Source organism: Perna viridis, chromosome 5 (genome assembly GCF_037379345.1).
Source record: "Perna viridis isolate PV_CMFRI_1.1 ecotype Kerala chromosome 5, ASM3737934v1, whole genome shotgun sequence".
NCBI lineage: Eukaryota > Metazoa > Mollusca > Bivalvia > Mytilida > Mytilidae > Perna > Perna viridis.
Window position 1 is genome coordinate 10475672 of NC_142449.1, and position 23084 is coordinate 10498755.

Genomic DNA, 23084 nt, shown 5'->3' on the forward strand with positions numbered 1-23084 from the left:
AAAATCCGCGTGGTTTCGGCTAGCTCTGGCATAACATATAAGTTGTGATAAGAAAACTCAATACGCAGGGGGTGGAAGTGATATCGCCACAGATGAATTTTTGTTTGTTTGTTTGTTGGGGTTTAACGTCCGAGCAGCAATATTTCAGCTATATTCAGACAATGAACATGAAATGGATGATAAAATGAACATGAAATGATAAAAAAAAAAGGATGGGTCACAAGGACAACAGGGTCGACAAATTTTGATTGCCACTAGAAAAAGGGGGGATGGGTAAGATCGGGCAATTTAGCCTCCTGTGCCTGTGGCGGAGCGCAAAGGTTCCTACCCCTATCGAATACCACAGCAGGGTTCTTTAACGTGCGAGGAACGTGGCATCTTTCCCAACACGGTGCACCACTATGGTTTGCGGTCAGGTTTTCCGTATTATAGCCTGACAACCCCAGCATGTAACATGCCAGGGGTACCCCATTCCACCACCTGGGGCACAGATCCCAGTTGCTCTGTGGGCAGAGCGCCTAACCCCCGGCTAGGTTTCTGAGCACTATTTAGTCGCCTTTTACGACAAGCTTAGCGCTGCTGCAGGCCTATTCTTTTAAACACCCGGATCTGCACGGGGAGCCACAGATGAAAGAAAAGCTGAGGATAAGAAACGAGAGATCATTGCGCTTTTCGTTTAGTCCTCTTTTCATCGATCTCTAAGAGTGGATCTAGATATGGGGCTGACTTCATAGAGTTTGTATTATCCTTTATTTAAAGTTCTTTTGGGTAGATGTATAGAAATCCTAGATAAGATTTAAATGACATCTATATATCGGAAACTAAGATCATACGGCCGGGCTAAACGATGTTCCTTCTTTTGGATAAGATCAGCTGTTAAGTAGGTCTCACAAGAGTGAAGGAATAAATATACTAGTAGCGAGCAATTTTTTTCCCATCGGAATGCCGACCGTCTGTTGAACGCAAAACAAATATGTTGTTGATCCAAAATACCAACTTTATGAACATCTTCTGTTTATTTAGAATGTGTTATTTGTTGATTTTTTTTATTATATAATTATAGTTTTTTTGTGGATAGTTAAACAAATATGACAATTTGTGGAAATAAAGCTATATATTGAGACACTTAAACAAGCAAATCAAACATTTTTTTCCCGTAAAAAGTATATATTTTTCAAAACCTTACTATGGAGATCCATAAAAAAAAAGATAGATATTATTTTCTATTTTGTTATGAAAATCTGTAGCCATGGTAACAAAATAAAAATAATATCTATCTTTTATAACATAATTTTGTGCCTTCCTAAAATTAATAGTAAATAAACAGGTTTTCTAAAATATATGGCACTTAAAAACTGCCAGAAAAAGTAAGTTCGCATGGTATTATTGTTAAAAAAAACAAGTAAAAAGTGTACATTTTTCTGCTTATTTGTTCATGATTTTAATTCTTCAAGTTTGTGCGAAATTTTGCAATTTTGAAAAACAGCCAGTTGCAGACCCTGGAGCATTGGTCTCTCCCATGCCGGCACTACTTTTCTGGAATGGCATAGAACTTTGTCATACTTAGCCTTAGGAAAGCTGTAGCTTATTTGTCATAAAAAATATGCAGTGAACAGAATTAATCATTTCAAGGAAAAATGTCCGATATTTTCAATGATTTAAGTTGGATATGATAATTTCTCCTGTCTGATTAGATTCCTCTTTATGTAGTGACGTGTGTTTGTTTTTACCAAAAAGGTACCTTTTTGAGTAAATTTTGAAACAAAATATTAATGAGTATTTCCTAATTTTTGGTCATTTTTAAGCTGTCTACTCTATAGGAAATTGTATAATGCTAGGTTGAACAAATATTCCGAAGAAAATCAATTCGGCTCCAGACAAAAAATATTCCACGCTAGATAATATTTTTGCGATTCATACAAAAAATTGACATTAATCTGTGGCATTGATATTATTAAATGCTTAGAGTGGGAAATTTCCCGCCATTTTTCCATAGTGCATTTCAACCAAATTTGACTTATGAATATATTAAAAAGGCAAACTTTACAAACACTTTGATGGTTATATCTATCTGGAGGTAAGATGTATAAATAATTTGATAATGCCATCAAATCTCTAAACACAATTTTATTCATTTGCCAGGCTACACCTTATACACATGTTGCCTGATTCTTAAACAGAAAGGTACTCCTCCCTCTCTGAGGTGGTGGACAGGACGGTTCTTCATACCCGCTTCCCTACACCTAGGCCACAGTCATAATCCCCGCTTATCGCATTTTTTCACAACCCGTTCCCCGCCCCTTCAATCACCGATCCACATCCCCTCAACCATCGTTTATAAAATTGCTTAAAATTGTATTTCGTCAATCTTATTAAAAGCCGATCTCGTAGCTCCCGGTTTCCTTTTATGTCGCGTGTGACATAACAGAAAACCGGGAGCTGCGAGATCGGCTTTTAATTAGATCGGTATTCCATGTGATTTTTGTCAGAAATAGGTATAGCGTATAGGTTCCCTGTGTCTTCCTTGTATGTTAGGAGAATGAATGCATATGGTGAAATGCAATAAACACACGAACGCATAACTCACTAAAATGCTAATATTACGAGAATAGGTATGGTGAATTATTCAAAGGGGCAATAACCCCACCGGGGTGATAATGTCAGCCCAAGGTCACCCATTGGTTTTCTTCGAACGACAAGGAAACCCTCACACCAGGGGGGCAGGCTGCAGCTGGCCCAAAAGCATAAAGCATAATTATACACAAGTACAACAAAATAGTTGCCCCTTAAAACTCAAGTAACTACAGGTGAAAACGAAACAAGACACACAGATGCCAGAAACTCCTGACTAGGGACAGGCGCAAAAAAACGTACTTTGGTGTGATCACAACCCTCCCCTTTAAAATCTGACCAATGTTGGAAAAATATTACACAACTATACCTTATTGGGTTTCGAGCTTTTCGTGCTTGGTGTAGAATATTACCGTAAAACAAAGGGTGAGAGATACCTGCACTTATTAATTCTTTACAAGTACATCTGTATTTGAGAATGAGTTCTTTGTATTGCTGAAAAAATATGTGAACGTTTTTATGAGCTTGTGATATCGAAAACCTTGATACGTGAGGGTATCACCCCATTTTTGACTCGGGATTTTGTTATTTTTTTAGAGAGTACTTTAAACTTAGCACACAAGTCTACGGACTTAACATTTCAAAACAGCCGTACTTTGTACTTCAAAGTTCATGCAATTTGGACTTTACCAAAAAGTAAACTTGTACTTTGGACTTCATCCAAAACATGGAATGTACTTTGGACTTAAAGGGAGGAGCGGATGATACCCCATACATGAAGTAATTTCTTGGTTATATTTAAAGATTCCAATATGGATGACTATGTCATTGGCAACCATACCACATCTTCTGGTTTTTATATGTGAGTTAGCTCCGAAGCCCAACTGAATATTTGAAGACCATTTAGAAAAAAAAGACGTTTAGACATGTATAACGCCTTTCATTGACAATATTTTTGAAAATAAATTTCGTCCGAATTTTAGCGAGACCTAATATTTCCGGTTCCTCCAAAAGGAACATGGCATCAAATGCCGATGATGAAAATACAGGTAAAAGGGCTATTATGGCTCGCGTTTAACACTAACATAAATAAGCAAATCATCAAATTTATTAGGCAATACATAGAAGAGCGTACAAATTGATATAAACACTTCTTTTGTCATTCAGGCCAATCAGGCCCCCTTTTTATGTTTTTCTTTATTTTTGTTTTGGTTTCTTGTTATATCGCTCCTATAAATGTAATTTCTTATAGTCTCAATAATCACAGCAATATTTTTTTCAGTATTCTTCCACCCCTTTCTCTGTCGAAACTATTTTGGTCAAATGAAAAATAATCGTTGAATGAGATGCATTCTCGAAATTTACTCGCCACTAATCCTGACGATGTAAACTTCCTGTAGGAAACAGCGGACAACAAACATGAGCCTTTGTTTTTGTGAGTGAATATTTACTTGACCACGTTTTCTTTCTTTTTTTATATGGATTTTTATTTTCGTAAACTTCATTTTAAGTGTTTCCTGTCAAACTCCCATTGCTTTTTATTAATAGTTTTAATCTGACATGACAGTCGTGATTACAAATTATGGCACCTGATACTGTCCCTGACAAGTGACATCATAACGTAGAACTTTGAAAACACTGCCCATGTAATAAAACATAATTCAGATACTGAAACCACAACATATTTTGATTTTTAACATAGTAATATTTAGATAAGTTCTGTTCTTAATTGGGAGATAATCTTGAAATTGGCATCTTAAACATGTTCATACATGTTCTCTTTAAATTTAAGATGCATTTTCTTTTGATATGTATGTTTCAACATGGAAATGTATGTAAATGTACTCATTGAATGGAATCAAATTCATTATTAATCAACAGAAAAATTTATGGGAATTTTGCAATTGAACTTTGGGTAAAACTTGTCTAAATTCTGTTAATAAAAGATTGAGATCAACTGGTATGTTTTGACATGAGATGTCATTTAAATTCTGTGATTTTCACTATTATGAATGCCCTTCATATATCTTTGCCTGAGCAAAAATGTAAATGTGAAGTACATTTGATTATTTTTTAATAAGGTAATGGGTAAATATTGATCATAGTCATTTATTGTTTGTACAAACTTTGTTTTCAGAATTTGTAATCAATATTTCATAATCAATATGTAAGGATATAATAATGCCTAATCCCTTAATTGGGATTAATTTATGTGTAAGAACTTGTCAGGACACTTCTAAACATAAAAGGAAAAATCAATTGAAGAAATTTAAACAAATAAGAAATTTAGAAAATGAAATTTGTGACTTACTGATTAGTAGGATTCAGAAGATCATATTACGTAGATAAAGTGTTTGTTGTGTATAAGAATTTTGTCATACACAGAAGTTGTTCAGTTAGGATAGTTATTCTTTTGACATGGCTTTACTTACATGTAAGTCTGCTATATACATGTACTACTGACTTATTTGATGTAATACTTGATTGTTTTGATGTAAAAAAGAATTGTAAAAAAGTCTATTTTTCTAACAGTTCTATTCAGGGAAAAGATACATGAATCTTGATCATTAATCCATTGCAAATCTTCTTTATCAAGAAAAATAATAATAAATGTTGTGACAGAAATTGGGAACAATGTTTATTTTTAGAACTTCACTGCTGATAGATTATCCTTAAGTTGTTAAAATTCATACTCCATTTTTTGTACCTCGTAAGTAAATTTTGCCATAAAATGATTTTCAGAATTCTGAGAAAGATTCAAAATGCATTTGTTATCAGATGACACAAATTATCTGCATAAGTCTTGTAACCACACTTGAATGTTAAGGCCTCTGTGATCTCAGCTTATTTTCCACTATGCTATGTATACTTGAACTAGATTACCACACCAGAATGTTCCAATACATTTTTGTAACTAGAATTAGAAATCCATTATTTATACTGTCAAATGGATCCCATTTATAATATGGCCGATGTACATACAACTAATTACTGGAGATTATAGACATTGACTGTATTTGTGTAGGGAATGTAATGTTACATTTAACACTTGTTTCATGACAGTATAGATGGGTAAGAATTGAAAATAAATAGTAAAGAAGTCTTATCATGGAAATGTAAAACCTTTTCGCTGGACACCCTGTCTTGCTAGTTCCAAAGTAAATTGATGGGATCAAAATAATAGTACAAACATACCTGTTTACCTTTTGAACAGATCTTTTGGGAATTTTTTATATTAAAGCAAACTTTGATGTAAAAATTCATATATTTATTAATATTTGCAGAAAATACACATGTATAATAATTTTAGCCAAAAATCTACCACAAATTTTATATTTTAATGTGATAGATTCTAAATTTTTCAATGATTTTGTGAGGCTTCCCCCTAATGTGGGAAGGTTAACATATAAGTAAAAAGGCTATCTATTTCAAAGGTTTGCCGGATGAATTGCTGCACCTACTCCAAATTTGCCTCTTATTGCCTTGGTCCAGCACATACATGTATTGAAATGGTTGCCTAGCTATTAAGTGATGCTCAAAGGTACTTGTATTACATGTAATTTACATGCTTCTGCAGTCATTTATAATTTATAGCAGACGGTTTTCTTCAGAGTTTGTACATATGTAATTTGTACCTGTAAAGCTATGTTTCATTTAATCATTTATTTAGCAGCATGCTAAATGATAATCTCTACATTACAGATGATGTACAGCCTATGGAATTATCATTCCATGATGAGGACTTAGCTGTTGGAATGTAAGTTTTCTACTCTAATTAGTTTATGACATTTTGATATACATATAGCTTCCCATTTCCCGACTCATACTGTAGTGCATTGTATGTACATACTTAAATCACTGATTTTTCTAGTACTCGTCACTGTGATTTGGCTAAAGACCTTCTAAAAATACTAAGATTTTCAGGACCTACATGTACATGTATTTAGCTGGTTTGAGTTATGGGACTTCATTTGTACAGAAATGGGGTGATTGTCTATAACTCAAAAACCCTTGTAGTAATGTCAATGAAACATTGGGGAATTGTTTATTTATATTGATGTAAGTTCCCTGTCTATATTTGTAAATTTCTGATTTTATGATTAAGAGTTATATGGGACTTTATTCATCATAAAGGGGTGGGGGAATTCACAGTATTTGGACTACAACTCAGGAGTGGTTGCACTCATTCTCAGGAATCTTTGGGATACATGTATAGTTTATTTCTATTTTTGTAAGCTTCCTTTTCTATTGTTATAATTTATAATAAATTTCTGTTTTTCCATAGTTATAGGACTTATTTCATAAAAAAGGGGGATTTTCCATATTCGCAGAATATATATATAACTTGAAAGCCCTTTAAACTATTGTTTCTTTCTATTATAATAAGCTCCCTATTGATTTTTATATATTTTGGATTATACAAAATTTTGAGTTACTGGTATTATAAAGTCTTAATTCATACAGAAAATATGCAATTTCTTGTTTTCAGACTATACTTCAAAAATGCATCCATAGAATGCTATGACATTGTGAATTGTTTATTTCCTTTGATTAAAACTTAAGATTTTTATTTATAATACTTTCCAGAAACAAATTTTTTTGATCTTCGAAAATCACATCATCCATCAGTCTGTTTGTTCATGTAATCTTTTATTAGTCTTATTGCAAGTGACTAATTATTTTGGTCAAGGAAGCATTTTATTAGGCTTAAAGTTTGGGAGTCCTTTTTGGATTGTATGAAAAACAGATTTTAGACCATATGCTGTATTCCTATACATTTTGCTTCAAGTATCAATCAAGGGGTTTACAGCAGAAGTGTCTGGTGCAAAAGGTCTCTTTTAAAAATCACATTAAAAAAGTCCTATTTTTCCTCAGTGGCTATAGCTTTCAAAATCATAGAAAAATCTTGCCTTAAAGAATTTGAGTTAAAATCAAATCGTCATAGTCAATAATAGCTTATTCAGAGAACTGGATCCTTATTTATACATCTAAAAAAAAAACGGGAAAGAGCTATTAATTATGTTGAGTGATTTTTTTTGTGAATGTTTTTTTTTTTACTTCTTATAACTTCCTTCCTTTCTGTGTTGACTAAAATTAACACATTGTTGTTTAATTACACTTAATGAAGTCAATTATATTTAAATCTCTCAATGTCTGTACAGTTTATCAGTGTTTTCCTTAAGATTTACAGATGACATTCTGGTAAAAAATATAGCATCAGGGCAATGTAATGCTATACGGCCCTGGGAAGATCACTGCTTCAGTATGTGATATTATTTATTTTAAATAAGTTAAAATTAATATATGCAACAGCAGACATAATTTACATCTATGTCTATATAAACACAGACATGTACTAGACTTGAGCAATTTGACTTGAGAAAAAAAAACAGTATCATTCTATACAATTTTGAATGATTTTGGAATGGAAAACAGACTATTGCATATTTCAGAATATTGGGAAGCTGGGTGCTTGATCAATTCCTTTTTTTTTCACTCACCCTTAGGAAATGGGACCAATTGCTCTTTCTTGAATTGATTCATCATGTAATTCTGTTCTGCCTTTTTATAAAAAAATATTTTTGTTTATTAGATCCAGTGATGTAGACACTAGATTCGATGAGACCATAGGTCATATTGAAGATATCATCATGGGTAAGTGATCATACAAGAAAAAATAATGGAGATCATACAAGGAGTGGAATTTCATTTCCAATTATAATTCCTATGAGGGGATGGAGGGTACAATTAATTTTTATGGGTAAATAAGTATGAAAATTCCCAGGAAGCATTGAATATTAAATATGCATGTAGTTGTAATATAAAAGCCTAAAAATTCCTTACACAGATGCAGTGATTGGGAGTTGAGGGGACTATGTGCCATTTATCACATTCATCTTGAATATGTTGAATTTAAATTAGAATTTATTTCACAGTTTTAAAAAATGAATACCATTAAAATGGCCCTTTTCCAAATTTTAATCCTAATTACTGCAGATTTATGCAGGAATATAAGATTTTCTTCAAGTTTCAGTTTTTTTATTAATAATATTTACAGTTTAGTTCATTTCCACATCTCATGTTTGCCAGAAAACCAAAATATTTTGATAGAAAACAACTTCAGGTTCAATATTTGTTTTTTTCATTTTAGAGGATGAATTCCAGACATTACAGAATAACTTCTTAGAAAAATACTACCATGAATTTGATGACAGTGAAGAAAATAAATTCATATACACAGATATTCACAGAGAATATGTAAGTTTTTTAAGGTTTACAAATGAGACACCACTATATGTAATGCAAAATTTAAATAATACTTCATAAAAGTGATGCTTGCAATTAGGGAGTGATTGTTCAGATTTTTGACATGGACATGCAGTGTGTGATATAGGATTAATAAGTCTGACATATTCCTGTTTATTGTTACATCAGTGGAAAAACAACATAGTGGTACATCATCAACAATGTCACTGTTATCTCTGTCCTTCATAGATAAAGCCTATTCCCGACTTGGGATTTATTTGGGATTTTGATTCATGTTTTGACATAATCATAAAGTTTAGTACCACACAAAGTGTAATTCTTCTACAGTTAATGAAGGTTAATCATTGAAAGTTTATTGCCCATTTATAGTCATTGTATTAAAATTTTATTCTTATATAAGAGAAATATCACTGATTTTGTATATTAATTTGTTTTTAGGTAGAATTAATAGAAAAATATCTAGAAGATGAATTGTCAAAGAGAATAGAACAATTTTCAATGGCAGAATTTACTAGACAAATATTGTAAGTAAAATGTCTCTTAATAATATTTATTATTTTCAAAATTTTTGAACTTTTTGTATAAAATGATTTTCGAAAGTTTGATTGAACAAGATCATGAACCCAGCTGCCACAATTTTACATCACTTTCAGTTATATTTTTTTCAGAATTAAATTATTTAAATGCCACATGGTTTATCAAGAGTTTGTCCAAATGAATTAACTAAAAAATGACAGGATTATTTTAAATACACTGTGTTAGTCGAGATTCAGTATTTATCTTGGAATTTCATCTTCTCATTTTAATGAATACCTACCTGCTTTTTTATCTTCTTATCTAAATACCGTCCTACACTAAAAAAAATGGTTTTCTAGTTGAATGTTTCTTTAGTTCTTTTTTTAGCTCACTTGGCCGAAGGCTATGTGAGCAATTGCCATCACTTGGCGTCCGTCGTCGTCATTAACAATTTTTCAAAACTCTTTTCCTCTGAAACTACTTGACCAATTGGAACCAAACTTTGTATGAATATTCCTTGGGGTATCCTGCATAGAAAGGATGTGGTGATTTTTGATCCGTCGAAAAACATCGCCGCCGTTACTAAAAATAGAACATAGTGGTCGGATAGTAGTTTTTTGCATATATCTCCAAAATGGTTAGGTTTAACCAAATTCTGATAGGTATAAAAGTGTTCAGCCTGATGAGATCTATTTGCGGTTAAATTTTCATTTTAATCTATTGCGCCATGTTGGAGTTATTGCCCTTTTTCAACGTTTTTTGCTATTTTTTATGTTATTTCTTTCAAAAATCTTCTCCTCTGACACTACTTGACCAATTGGAACAAAACTTTGTATGAATGTTCCTTGGGGTATCCTGCATAAAACTAATGTGGGGATTTTTGATCCATCGAAAAACATGGCTGCCATTACTAAAAATAGCACATAGGGGTCAGACAATAGTTTTTTGCATATATCTGCAAAACTGTTAGGTATAGCCAAATTCTTTCAATTGCTGAAATGATCCTTATTTTTAGGACTACAAAAGTCTTCATGCATAAAATTTGTCAGACGCCTTCTTATAAGAGTTATTGCCCTTGACAGGGGAAAATGATGTTGTTTTTTTTACTGTTTTCAGCCAATGTCTTGAAAACTATGATAGATTTAGACTTTCATTTACTGACATGATCCTTATTAGTCCTATCAAAGTTTTCTTGAGTCAAAATTGTTGGAAAACTTATTGTTTAATTTATTGCCCTTGAACAGAGACAAAATTCAACCAGGTGAGCGATTCAGGCTCCTGGGAGCCTCTTGTTTTGTGTGCACTATTGCAATAATAAAGGTGTTTTCTTGCTTTTTGGGGCCTTGAAATATTTTCACAACTACCAACTATACCCTAGAGACAACAAACAAACAAACCAACAATATCTTTAGAATGACCAAACTGATTATAGCATCACAATCATACCATATCTAAACATTATTTATTCTCAAAAAGTGAAAGGTGTAACTTACAAGAGTAAAAAAAAAAAAATTTAATCACAACTTGACAGCATTAAAAATGGATTCATTTTTCTGTAGAGAGAGGCGAAATGAATTGGATGGTGAAATATTTGAAATGCTGTCTACGTTTAGTGATTTTATGGCATTCAAAGAAATGTTCCTAGATTACAAGGCTGTAAGTATTTGTTATTTATTTACAAATTTTCATAAGTTGAAGAATTAATTCTTCAGAACCAGTGCTCACAAATTTCAATACACATCTGTCTGGTTAGTAACAACTGTATGACGTAAGATATGGCATCTGACTAACATTAATGAAAGGCTCTCCGAAAATTCAATCATGATGGTCTGAAGACTGACTGCTTCTATACTGTTTTGAAATTTTACTGTTGTTTTTCTAAGCAATGTCAAATCTTCTGAGCATGTTCATCAGTGTGACAGTTTTAACATGGTCCGATTTTGATAAAAGTCTTATGATAAGTGATGGTAGCCCTATGGTGTTTATATTCGGGCTGTAACTATTTTGATTTTTGTAATAGGTGATATTTTACATGTAGGTAGACAACATTAAACCATTGTATTGTATATTATGGTTGATGACTTTTGACCTTGAGTTATTGTGTTTTTTTATGCCAAGCAACATGAAGTGGCGAGGTATTTTGTGATACCCTCCGAAAAGTGGCATGATAGTCCCTATGACCATCTCACAGGGTTTCCAGATGATGACTTGATAAATTTGTTTTGAAACTTTGTACAGGTGTAAAATTCCATAAAACAGAGGTTAAGGTATTCTCTGCAAAGTCCAAAATGTAGTTTTGGTGTTAAGCCATTTTTAACATTTTCCCCATAACATGACGGGTATTATATTACATTAATGCCTATTTTTTTTAATGGTTTTTGAAATGTCACAAGTTGTGTCCAGACCAGATTACTGTTTTGGAAGGTAGGATTTTGATAACTGGCTTTAAAGACCATCTCAAGGCAATGTTCTGGATAGCATTGTCAATTACCTTTGACAAAGATCTTGGTAAAACTGAGTGCTTTTGAACTATACCCAGACTGAAACTTTTTTTGTCTTTCTATCAAGATTTGTTCTCACAATTTAAAACACAAATTATTTATAGTCTTCAACTTTCATTAGTCTTTTTTTGAAGCAGTCACAGTAAGTAATGACTGAAATGTGAAATTATTACAATACAGAAAATTATTATAGATATACATTGTTTGTTTGCTCTTTGCAGGATAAAGAAGGAAGAAGTGTAGATTTAAGTGCTGGGATTACTGTAACATCAGTACATGAAGGAGGTGAAGGGGATGGATTCTCATTAGACTTTGCTCTTAGTGGACATTCTTTTGGGCCAAAATAACATCCATGATTTATAGCAAGATATTACCTGGTGTGGTGCGATAAAGGTTGTGTTCTTACCTTATGGACGTTTCGTCACAGCAGATTTTCCGTCCTGTTGGCTGGGCTGTCTAACTGTATAGGCAGATAGGCGTTTATGTAGGCCAAACTACTGTATTCTGATTTTTATCAATTTTTTTTATTCTTTCTACAATTATTATTCACATTAGTTTTGGCTATTTCATTGCCAAGTTACATGCCATTGTTGTATTTCATTATTAAAAATATTATCAGCCTGCTTGTTAATGTTATTTTGAATTTATTGTTGAAGTATTGTCAAGCACTGACTAATTAATGATGCTAGAAACAAAAATTTGACAGAGTTGGTCAGTCTTGGAAAAGAGTGCTCCATTCTAGTCAGAAGGGTATATACTGTATACATTTCGGTAAAAATAATGCTCATGTTTTTCTGATCAGACTTTTTCTTTGCTCAATAGAGCTGTTTGCTGAGACTAAGTTGAATTTCCTCTGACCCTGCAGCCCTTCTGTAAATATCTGAATAAACAGAGGAAGGTTACAGGGTCATAGGAAATTTGTACAAACTAAAACTTAACAGAACAGTTTGTTGTTTTCTTTTGCATTATAATTTAAAAATATAGCTAGAATGGTTGTTCCATTATTTTATTATGCTGAAATTGGTTTGAGTATTTGAGTATAATTCCAGTGAAGAAATTAATATTAGGTTAAAATAGTTTCTTAATGTAATTGCAAATTAATTTAAAAAAATGAAGATGTGAAATGAAGCAAAATGTGTAAATGTGCGTTGGATACTGTTTAACTATTGATCTAATATAATGATATCACCCCTAAAGATTAACATTGAGTGACATCTCTAGATAAGTTATATTCTGAGGTTGGGATGGGACAAGCTTACTGTCAGACGAGATAATCATAGTAAAATCATGATGTACAGAATTATTCAAGATGTCATACCCTATATGCAAAACATTATACCTGGCACAGTTGGTGATCATCATTCCCATAATATTCTAGAAGTGCGAAATCGTACATGATTTTACTCAGTTTACCACTAAGCCACTCCATAAACAACATTAACATAACTGCTATGTTGTACCTATTTGCTTGATAGATATGTTTAAAATTAACAGTTAGTTTAAACATTTAGAAAAGATCAAAATTCACATCAGAACATACTATCACTATACTTCTACACTGGAACAGGTTGGGTTTCCGTTCCTACATAGTTATTGTGGCACCAAGTCGGAAAATAACTTTCCAGACAATACCAAACATTTCATGTTGAATAACTTTCTCCATTGTCAGATGTTCATTACATAATCATTGTGTCTAGGTGAAACAAAACTTTCGAATGTGCATTTTGTTTACTTTAAAAGTATGCAAGGAACTTTGGGGTGCCCTTGTGTTTATTTTAATATAAATGATTACCAAGCTGAAGATCAACAGTTTAGCAATTTAAGTGAATAATATAAGCTTTTAACGCCGATCTTGTACTGTTCTATATACACAATGTACTTTAATTTTGTAGTTTTCCTCGTCCTTTTGATAAAACAAAATACAATACTTAGTATAGTAAATCGTAGATAGAAAGTCCTCCGTCTGATATTTTTAAAGTACATGCACATTTGAAAGAAGTGAATATTTATACAACACATCTGTGGCGGATACGAGGGAGGGTTCTAGGGGTTATTTTTTGTTGTTGAAAATTTAATACCAGTAATTTAGTGCACTAATTTGGAAATAAACTTCTGGCTTCAGCCATTAAATGGCCGTAAGCACACGTTTGAAAAGATTCCATAATCATTAATTGTTTTTCAGAAAAGGGATGTAAGAAAATAAAATAATAACCTCTGTCCCTCCCATTTCTTTGGTGGTCATGTTTTTTCTCTCTCCCTCTCTCTTTAAAAAGATTGGATGACACTGCACTTCTCGATATGCAGTGGTAACTGTCAAAATTCGTCTTGGTATTGTATCGTCGAATATCACATCATGCGCTGGACTCGTACTGTATTTGTTGAGAGGTATTCTTTTGTAAAGGTCTGAGATATTTCCTGGTCTTATTAAGATGTCTAATAAATTATAAGATATCTTATATATTGTACAGTTTATAAGATATCAGATTTAAAATATATAAGATATCGTATAAATTCACTTTTAAACAATGTCTTATTCATAACAAGTTATTTGATTTTTATCTGTTTGAATAGTTTCACTTCATTTATTTTGGGGCCTTTTACAGCTTGCTATATGGCATTGGTTTTGCCGATCTTTGAAGACCGTGTGGTGACTTGTAGAAGCTTAATTGTTCATTGCTTGGCATTTGGTGGATGACTATCTCATTGGCATTTGGTGGATGACTATCTCATTGGCAATCATACTACATCTTCTATTTATATATACTATAAAATTTGTCTCATAAAAACATATTTCATAAACTTTATGATAATAAATTAGTGAGAAATCATTTTAATTATATAAGATGATTTCAAATAGTTGGAAAAAAAATGTATTTAATAAGATATAAAAACATGTACACACTGTAATACATATAACGTTACATAATCACTATATGCAATGATCACTTCAAAAAGATAAATAATACTTTTTTAATCGTATTACATTTAGTTTTTCCTCTTATACAATGAGGTAAAAAAGATCACACGAAAGGAAGCATATAATTTATTACATATTCTGCTATATGACACACAGAGAACTCCTATCCAGCAGCATATATCATCTTTCCGCTGTCTGCCTGGTAAAAAGAGGTAGTAAACATTAAATGCTCACTTCTCATGTTGCACAAACATCCTACTAAGCCTACGCAATTATAATATACATGTAGTTGAAAACATATCCTCGATATCCTTACTATATTCTGAATTTGTCATCAACTTCAATCCCACGGTGTCAAATTCAACAAATTTAGGATTTATTACATATTAACAAATTTAAATGAACTGACGAAATAAAGGGCTGTGAACGACGGTGTTTTGCTTAACCGAACCCATAACACTCACAATTAACTCTGGTACTTTATAAAAAAGGCATACCCTATATTCTTCTGGAAAGCCTGTCCCATGTCCTGCAGGTAATGTAAATCTTCATTCACATTAGATCTCCACTTCCAAAGGACTGTCCCAATTACATAATTTCTCTAAATTCATATGCGTTAAGAATTGACCTACTTCCAAATAAAATATGGTATGTTATCGGGCTGTTATGAAAAATGATACACTTCACTTCATCAACAATTGTCGTCGAGTGCAATAGAAACCGTATCCCATGTTAATGGATAACATTTGTCAAAACGGCTCATTCAACCTATTAAAACATTTTTTTTCTGAGTGGATTTTACATTTACGATTCTAGAGAGAGTCACTGAATTAGTTTGCCAACCATATTATGTTATTACAGTAATATCACTGACGACAAGAGGATACTCGTAAAATAACTTGGACATTTTATCCAATTGATAACTGCATTTAGTATCGGAACATGATTTGTGGTTTTAATAAGATTGTACAAATGACTGTATTCTTTGTTTCCGATCCGGAATATCAATGTATCAGGATAAACTCATTTCACTTATTTTTATTTATTTAAAGATAAAATAAAGTGGCAATGTATACGAAGAAATCAAGCTTCCATGTTTTGGATTATGTCATTTTCACTCTGACTCTGGTTATATCTGCTGGCATCGGTGTTTTTTACGCATGGAGAGACAAAAGGAAACAGACTACGACGGAATTTTTACTCGGAGGAAGAAGAATGTCGATTGTACCAGTTACACTCTCCTTGATGGCTAGTTTCCTCTCCTCGGTTTCGGTTTTGGGCATTCCCGCCGAAGTTTTCTACCATGGTGCCATCTACTGGGTCGGAATTTTTTCAGGATTTCTCGGATTTCCCTTCATTGTACATTTTATAATTCCGGTATTCCACAATATTGGATTGGCTAGCGCATTCGAGGTATGTTTCTTTTTCCTGTTTGTTATTCTTCTATAATAACCCAAATGCAACCTGTATATACATTTCAACACAAAGTCGTGCTGCAACGACACGTAATTTTTCAACATAATAAAAACATGGTTTCTTAAAATGTTAAAATGAAATGTTTATTTTAAGTGTGAATTTAAATGTAACAAAATTTGTATGATTAACATATACTGGGTCTTTGTCAAAATACCTGTACTTCTCCGTTATTTAAAAGCAAAATATATTTGCCGAATGATTTGTACTTTTATAATGTTATAAGTGAAGGTAGTGTGCCTTTATCTACTTTAATCATGTTTAATTAAATCAAGTAATCAATCTTAGTACATTACAAGCAGAATAATTTATGTACTCTAGATACAGATATATATATCCCTTAAATTTCCTTGGTGTAACTTTAAATTAGGAGGGTTCAGCTGACACCCCTCCTTTTTATTGGAAAATTTTTTTGCAAAGACAAAAAGTGGCAAATAATATACAAACAACGCCCCCTTTTCCGAAGAACCAAGGCTGGCATCCCTGCTTTTTTAAAATTTCTGGAACCGCCCCTGGTATAAACGCCTTTGTCATGGAATGTCCCAAAAAATATTGTTTACATTAGCAAAAAAAATTATGTGTATGTTGCAATCTATACATAGAAGGTCAAGGATGGATTCAAGATTTCGAGTTGTGGGGGGGGGGGGAGTAAAGAGATTTAAAGGCAAGAAAACAAAAGTTGGGGATAGAATTTGTAAAAAATCAAGATTTCATGCCAAAATGTTTTGCCAGGGTCCGCCTCCTAGGAATCGGCGCCTAAAATAATTCCAAACGCACATGCGTTGAATTCTTTATATAAAAAATAAGCCACTTAGTTCAAGGATTTATAATAAAACAAGTATCTATATTTCTAACTCCTTGTTTACTTCCTCACTGATACGTTTGAATTTGTTTAAAACTCGTATTTTGTAAATAGGAAACTTTACAGTATGATATATTTCAATCTCTGTCACATGATTGCACCATAGACATGCATGTATGAAAAGGTCACACAATATTTGATAATCTATAAAGCAAATGAATTAAGCGGACAATGAAAGGGTTTCATATCACACCAGGAATGGCATACAAAAAGTACATATATGGAAATGACGCGTACGTGTTAACGATGTATTTACAAAAGTAACTGCTTAAATTGATTGTTCAGAGATATTACCCGGAACACCCCGCAGCCGAAGGCATTATCAGTGATATCACATTCGTAGTACGCAAACGTCTTTTTTGAAAAGGCTATTTGTGTATACGGTCACCTACATTCTCATGTCACTCCGTCTGCTCGTCCATCCGTCCATGTTTATTACAGGGAAGATGTTTACAAAAGATTGATTGACAAGAAAAAGTGAATAAAATCATTTAGTTTGTCGTTGCAGGAGATTTGAGTAATTCAAAAATATCTTTTTTCCAAGAACGTATAAATGATGTAATCATTTTATATTGATTAAGAGCGCATGGGACTATTTCGATAAACTTGTTCACGCTAACCGGCACATACCCCTGGTATTTGGGTTAATATCATAGACTATATAGTATATCAGGTCATACAATACACGAGCAGCTTTACCACATTGTTTCAGTTTCGGTATAAAGTTATGCATTTAGAAATGTGACGTTTATCAATCAAAACGAAATATGAACATCGGATTCAGCCCAGAAGCTAGAGCAAGGTCAGGTTCGATTTGTTACAGATGAATTCCGTGTGAAAACACAATAAATGAAGTGTTTACTTTTTCAAGAAACTAGAACTATCATTAGATTTGTTTTAAATTAATTAAATTTGTGAACCCAGTTTCGTAAGGGCATTCACATTTTTGAAGATGCGGCAAATTCTCCCTACTCGTGGTTTAAGTAGATGTTGGTTATTCTTTAAAAAATAATGGAACTATATTAAACTATATCAAAGAATACGTCAATATTATACATGATATGACAGTGTAGTAAACACAACCATATGGCTTATGCTAATCCGTCTCCAAATAAAGGACAAAAGACATCTCAATACATTCAGAAGCATGCTCTGGAATTTTTACAAATACATGTACTATATGTGTAATGAAGTTGGAAAGGGTTAACTTATTGGGAAAATATTAATTACAGAAAAAAATAGAAGGAGAAAGAAAATTGATTATAAAGAAGAAAAAAAATATACAAAAAATATAAATAAATAAATAAATAAAAGAAAAAAATATAAAAAGTAGATTTAATGCACTCAAAAGATAACATGTATACAAATTAGATTTTTAAGCCTTTACAAATCGTTTACTCTTCACAATATAGGATTGCACCTTCAGTATTTTGATCTGTTGATAGAGCATCAGACCCATTTAGGAGAATATCATTGTCAAACTGAAAATTCAAAGTGTGAATGGTGGTATGTCGTAAATCAGAATAAATATTACATTCAAGTAAGAAATGGCTGTTTGACTCAATTTGTCCGCAAGCATAGTTTGGGCTACCCACGAGGTTACGCCTGAACAGGTGTTCGTTGAGCGAACTACTGTTCATTCGCAACCTGGTGTGCAATACCTGACCTAGCCTGCTTCCAATATTATAACATAATGGCCGTCGGCGTTCGTTCGAAACATATAAATGTACTTTGAAGACATGTAATGATATAGAATTGCGCGTTTCGATCGGAAGGTTATTCCACAATCGAATAGTGGACGGCGGGAAATAGTTCGAATACAAGGATGTCCTTGTTCGTATCTCTGATGTCATTAGATTGACGGGTAAAATGGTTATGGATGTTAACCCGCGCGTCTGGTACATGGGTACTCAAATATTCGGGTGTGTCCCATTTATCACCTTATAAAACACCACAAGCTTGTGCTTTCGCCTTCTATCCGCGAGCTTTTCCCATCCGGTTTCTCGATATAAGCTTTCTAACGATGTTAATTTTGTACCACTAGTTACGATACGCATTGCATCTATCTGAACACCTTCGATTTTGTTAATCAAAATCTGTGACCCGGTGTCCCAAACTACATTTCCGTATTCTAGAATAGGTCTTATGAATGACATGTACATGTTTTCTAAAGTAAAACGGTGGAGAACCAAACGAAAACGCCGAAGTACATTGATCCTCGAATACACCTTTTAACAATATAATCAATATGATCATGCCATGAGCCAGCGTCCGAAAAGTAAACCCCTAAATGCTTGTGATTGAAGACCTCTTGAAGATCGATATTATTCATCTGTAGAGCAGGATGTACCTGTTTGACATGTTTACGTGATACTAACATGGCTTCCGTCTTTTGAGGATTAAACCGCACAAGCCAACGTGAAGCCCACTAGTGGATTTTTTCAATATCTCTATTCAATGCCAGTGCCGCGTCGTCAGGAGTCTCCAATATAACGTAAAAAAAAACTAGTGTTATCGGCAATTAATTTAATATAAGCATCAATGTCATCAACGATATCGTTTATGAAAATGAGAAATAATAAAGGACAAGTATAGATCCTTGCGGAACCCCAGCTCTCAATGGTTTCCAACCAGAAAAACCACCGTTTAAAACAACGCGTTGTAGTCGATCCGATAAGTAACTACGAACCACAGTAACAGGTGTCCGTTTAGTCCACACTGTTGTAGCTTAAATAATAATCCGTTATGCCAAACACGATCACATGCCTTAGATATGTCACAAAAGACGACACGAATTTCCTTGCCGTAATCCAAGGCTTGCCCAGACGAACTAGAAATGTCAGTTAACTGATTCACAGCCGAATCGCCATGCGTAAACCCAGATTGAAGCTGAGTGATGATCCGATTTTCTCTCGGGCAAAAATTTACATGCTTGTATACGCAACGTTCCATACATTTTGATACGATACTGAGTAAAGAATTAGGCCGATAATTTCAAACCTCTCGCACGTTCTCGTTTTTGAAAACTGGCGTTACGTTAGCTCTCTTCTACATGGTGGGAAAGAACGACTTCGAGAGCGATAAGTTGAAAAGTCTACATAATGGACATTTCAATTCGGAAAACGCGGTTTTAAAAGTCTAGGACTTACCAGTATTAAGGTTTTTGAATACTTCTTCTACCTCAGATTCAATAATAACGTTTTCGGTAAGCTCGTTATCGCATATGATAGGATTCGGGAAATGAGCGTTAGAGTCATTCAGTTCGGTTTCGGCTTTGGCCGTCTCCTCGGTAATGAGGCTTGCGTTATCTGTGCGTCGCGCTTTAGAGTGCAAGCGTCTGTTTTTACGGATAAGTCTCCTTAAATCGTTCATCAGTCATCTCGGGTCCGATTTCCGAATCGTCGCCAGTTTATTTGGAATCGACTCGCCAGCCGAACTCAAGATGATATCTGAAAAATCGTTAACTATTTGGTCAATATCGTCCGACAGGAACGCGCGGTTCCAGTTAGTATCTGATAATAATTGCATGTATTTATTGATAGGATGCTGTTATTTTTAACAATTGTAAGATTGTTTGTCCTGATCTGTCCGACCTTTATTGCTAAATATAGAAATGGCATATTTGTAAACATCTTATTTCAATAATAGAATTTTCTAGAATTTGTGAACGAACAAGTATTGTTTATCTGACTCATTAATGATTAATTGTTTTCTAAATTGTTCTAGAACTTTCTTAGTATTTCTTGATTTTTATGATATTTTATATATAAATACTGGACATCTGAAAAGGGAATTAATCTAATTGACTGATGAATGACTGAATGCTGTTTTGTGAGTACATTCATTCTTTAGCACTGGACTTCTGAGGACACCTTTGCAACTTGGACTAAGTGTTTGAAATTGTTCTGTGCTGGGCTAATACTACCTAAATCAACTTTGGGATTCCTGCTATATAACAGAATTCATAAGTGGACATCAGAAGTTGGACAGATTAGCAAACTATAGACTATATAGTGATAAGTAACCTTTGTAATTATAATTACTGTAAATTGTAACACAGTATTCAGTATCCCTGAGACTCCGGATGGTAGACACTTGAATTGTCTTATACCAATGCACAACTTGTTGGAACAACATGGACATAAAATTTGAACCCTGATCTGACTGAATAGACTTTGGTAATCCAAACAAGGTAAAGAACTTAACCAAAACCGTCACTATGGCTTGGGTCTTGATGTTCCTCAATGGAATGGCTTCTGGAAAACGTGTATAGAGGCACACATTATTGTAAGTAAATATAAGTTACCAGATTTAGTCTTTGGAAGTGGCCCAACACAGTCAATGATAACTCGACTAAACGGTTCTTTAAAAGCTGGAATTGGCAGAAGTAGTGCAGGCGGAATTTCTGGTTAGGTTTACCAACCATCTGACATTCATGGCAAGACTTACAAAATGATGCAACTTCTTTGTTAAGTCCTGGCCAGTATAAACGTTGCAAGATCTTCAAACCAGTCTTCTTTACGCCAAGATGACCTGCCATAGGGGTGTCATGGGCAAGCTTTATGATATCGTGCTTGTAGACCCGTGGCACTACTATCTGGTATACCACTCGCCACACTTCATCAAGGGTTGCATTGGGTGGTCTCCATTTTCTCATCAGGACTCCTTCATTTAGATAATAACATTCTGGAACCTTGCTAGCCTCCTCAGGCAGTAGAATTTTTTCTCGGATTTCAAGGAGTTCCGGGTCCTTGAACTGTTCCTTAATGAGCTGTTTTCTAGTAAGAGAATGGTGCTCCACAGTAGGTAGCGGATTTGAAACTGTCTTTAGATTCTTTTTCATTCTTATGTATGGTTTCTATATTGCCAAAGAAAGTATCAGAAAGATATATGAAAGTTGATTTTGACTGTGATTTAAAATTTGTGTTATCTTGCTTTGTCTTAGCCATAGCTCTGGTAACAACACAAGCAGGGTACAAGTCTGTATCTTCTGTCGGATCAGTATCCACTTCAGGATTAACAATTAAAAATTGGTAACAATTGGTTCAGCAACCACCTTTTGTCTTGCCAAGTCATTTCCTAATAACATTGAAATACCTTCAATAGGTAAACTTGGACGAACACCAATGACAACAGGTCCAGTAATCAAATCTGACTAAAGATAAATACGATGGAGGGGTGCAGATTAGCAAACTATCCAGAGTATATAGTGATAAGTAACTTTTGTAATTACAATTACTGTAAATTGTAACACATTACTTATTTAGTTTTATTAAAATTATTGAAATTGTTATTTGTCTCTTGTTGGCTGAATCTTTCTAAGAGGTTATTTCTGACCCTTATATTTTTGTTGTAACATTATCATAATCACCTCTGTCATACAACCAAATTCTACGCCTGAATGAACAGTGGATTGGTTTTGGCGAATTTAGTATCCCAATAATGGGACAGTGATATCTAATCTGGTCTAATAAGGGAGGACCCACCCCAGTATAAGGCACAAAATCTATGCTACCAGTGACAATAAAATCAATGACAGACGATGAGTTTTCAGTAAAATTTGTGGGATCATTAATCATTTGCTCTAAACAGTATGTAGTACAAATATGATTCAATCACCAGTTAACATGACATAGTCACAAGAGACATCATTGACGGCTGATTCCACAGAATGTTCTATTTTACTCCATACCTCGTTACTACTATGAGGCGGAACGTAAAAAGTCCCATATAAAACGCTTTTGTTACGGATCTTTAACTGGATCCATATAACCTCAAGGTCTGGTAACTCTAAATCAGGGCGCCCGATGGCGTTAATGTTGTCCTTGACATACACTATAACCCCATCCCATCTTCTATCTCCCTCCCTGTCCCTACGAAATGGTTTTTGATAATTAATAAGTTCTGCGGAATCATCCGTGTCAGATTGTTTTAATCATGTTTCTGTAAAAGACAATATGTCAAACTCACTGTATTC

General features: G+C 33.6%; 2 protein-coding genes and 1 long non-coding RNA gene across 6 annotated transcripts in view; 2 read left to right on the forward strand and 1 right to left on the reverse strand.

Annotated features, from left to right (window-relative positions):
• Nucleotides 1–3559: 3559 nt before the first annotated feature.
• On the forward strand, nt 3560–12478 carry LOC148615936 (ADP-ribosylation factor-like protein 2-binding protein). 2 transcript variants are annotated; one of them, XM_088582595.1, is made up of 7 exons: nt 3560–3620; nt 6274–6328; nt 8165–8226; nt 8723–8829; nt 9277–9362; nt 10914–11010; nt 12077–12478. In XM_088582595.1, exons 1-7 carry the CDS (start codon nt 3590–3592, stop codon nt 12200–12202), a joined length of 564 nt encoding a protein of 187 aa, XP_088438721.1. In that variant the 5' UTR covers nt 3560–3589; the 3' UTR covers nt 12203–12478. The 2 variants fall into 2 exon arrangements, with proteins under 2 accessions (XP_088438721.1, XP_088438722.1); XM_088582596.1 differs by lacking the exon at nt 3560–3620 and adding an exon at nt 3856–4006.
• Nucleotides 12479–14709: 2231 nt separating this feature from the next.
• On the reverse strand, nt 14710–15831 carry LOC148615937 (uncharacterized). Its single transcript, XR_015922089.1, has 2 exons — nt 15270–15831; nt 14710–14971 (listed from the first exon to the last, which is right to left on the reverse strand). It is a non-coding gene; the product is annotated as an uncharacterized LOC148615937 (long non-coding RNA).
• The window catches only part of LOC148615938 (sodium-dependent multivitamin transporter-like), a 32700-nt gene continuing 24811 nt past the window's right edge, over nt 15196–23084 (forward strand). Inside the window, exons 1-2 of one of the 3 annotated variants that reach the window (XM_088582597.1) lie at nt 15196–15307; nt 15825–16185. In XM_088582597.1, coding sequence (XP_088438723.1) covers nt 15841–16185 — 345 coding nt within the window. In that variant the 5' untranslated portion in view covers nt 15196–15307; nt 15825–15840. Of the gene's footprint in view, nt 15308–15824; nt 16186–16378; nt 21395–23084 lie in introns of those variants that run through there. The other 2 variants (XM_088582598.1, XM_088582600.1) reach the window with 2 other exon arrangements.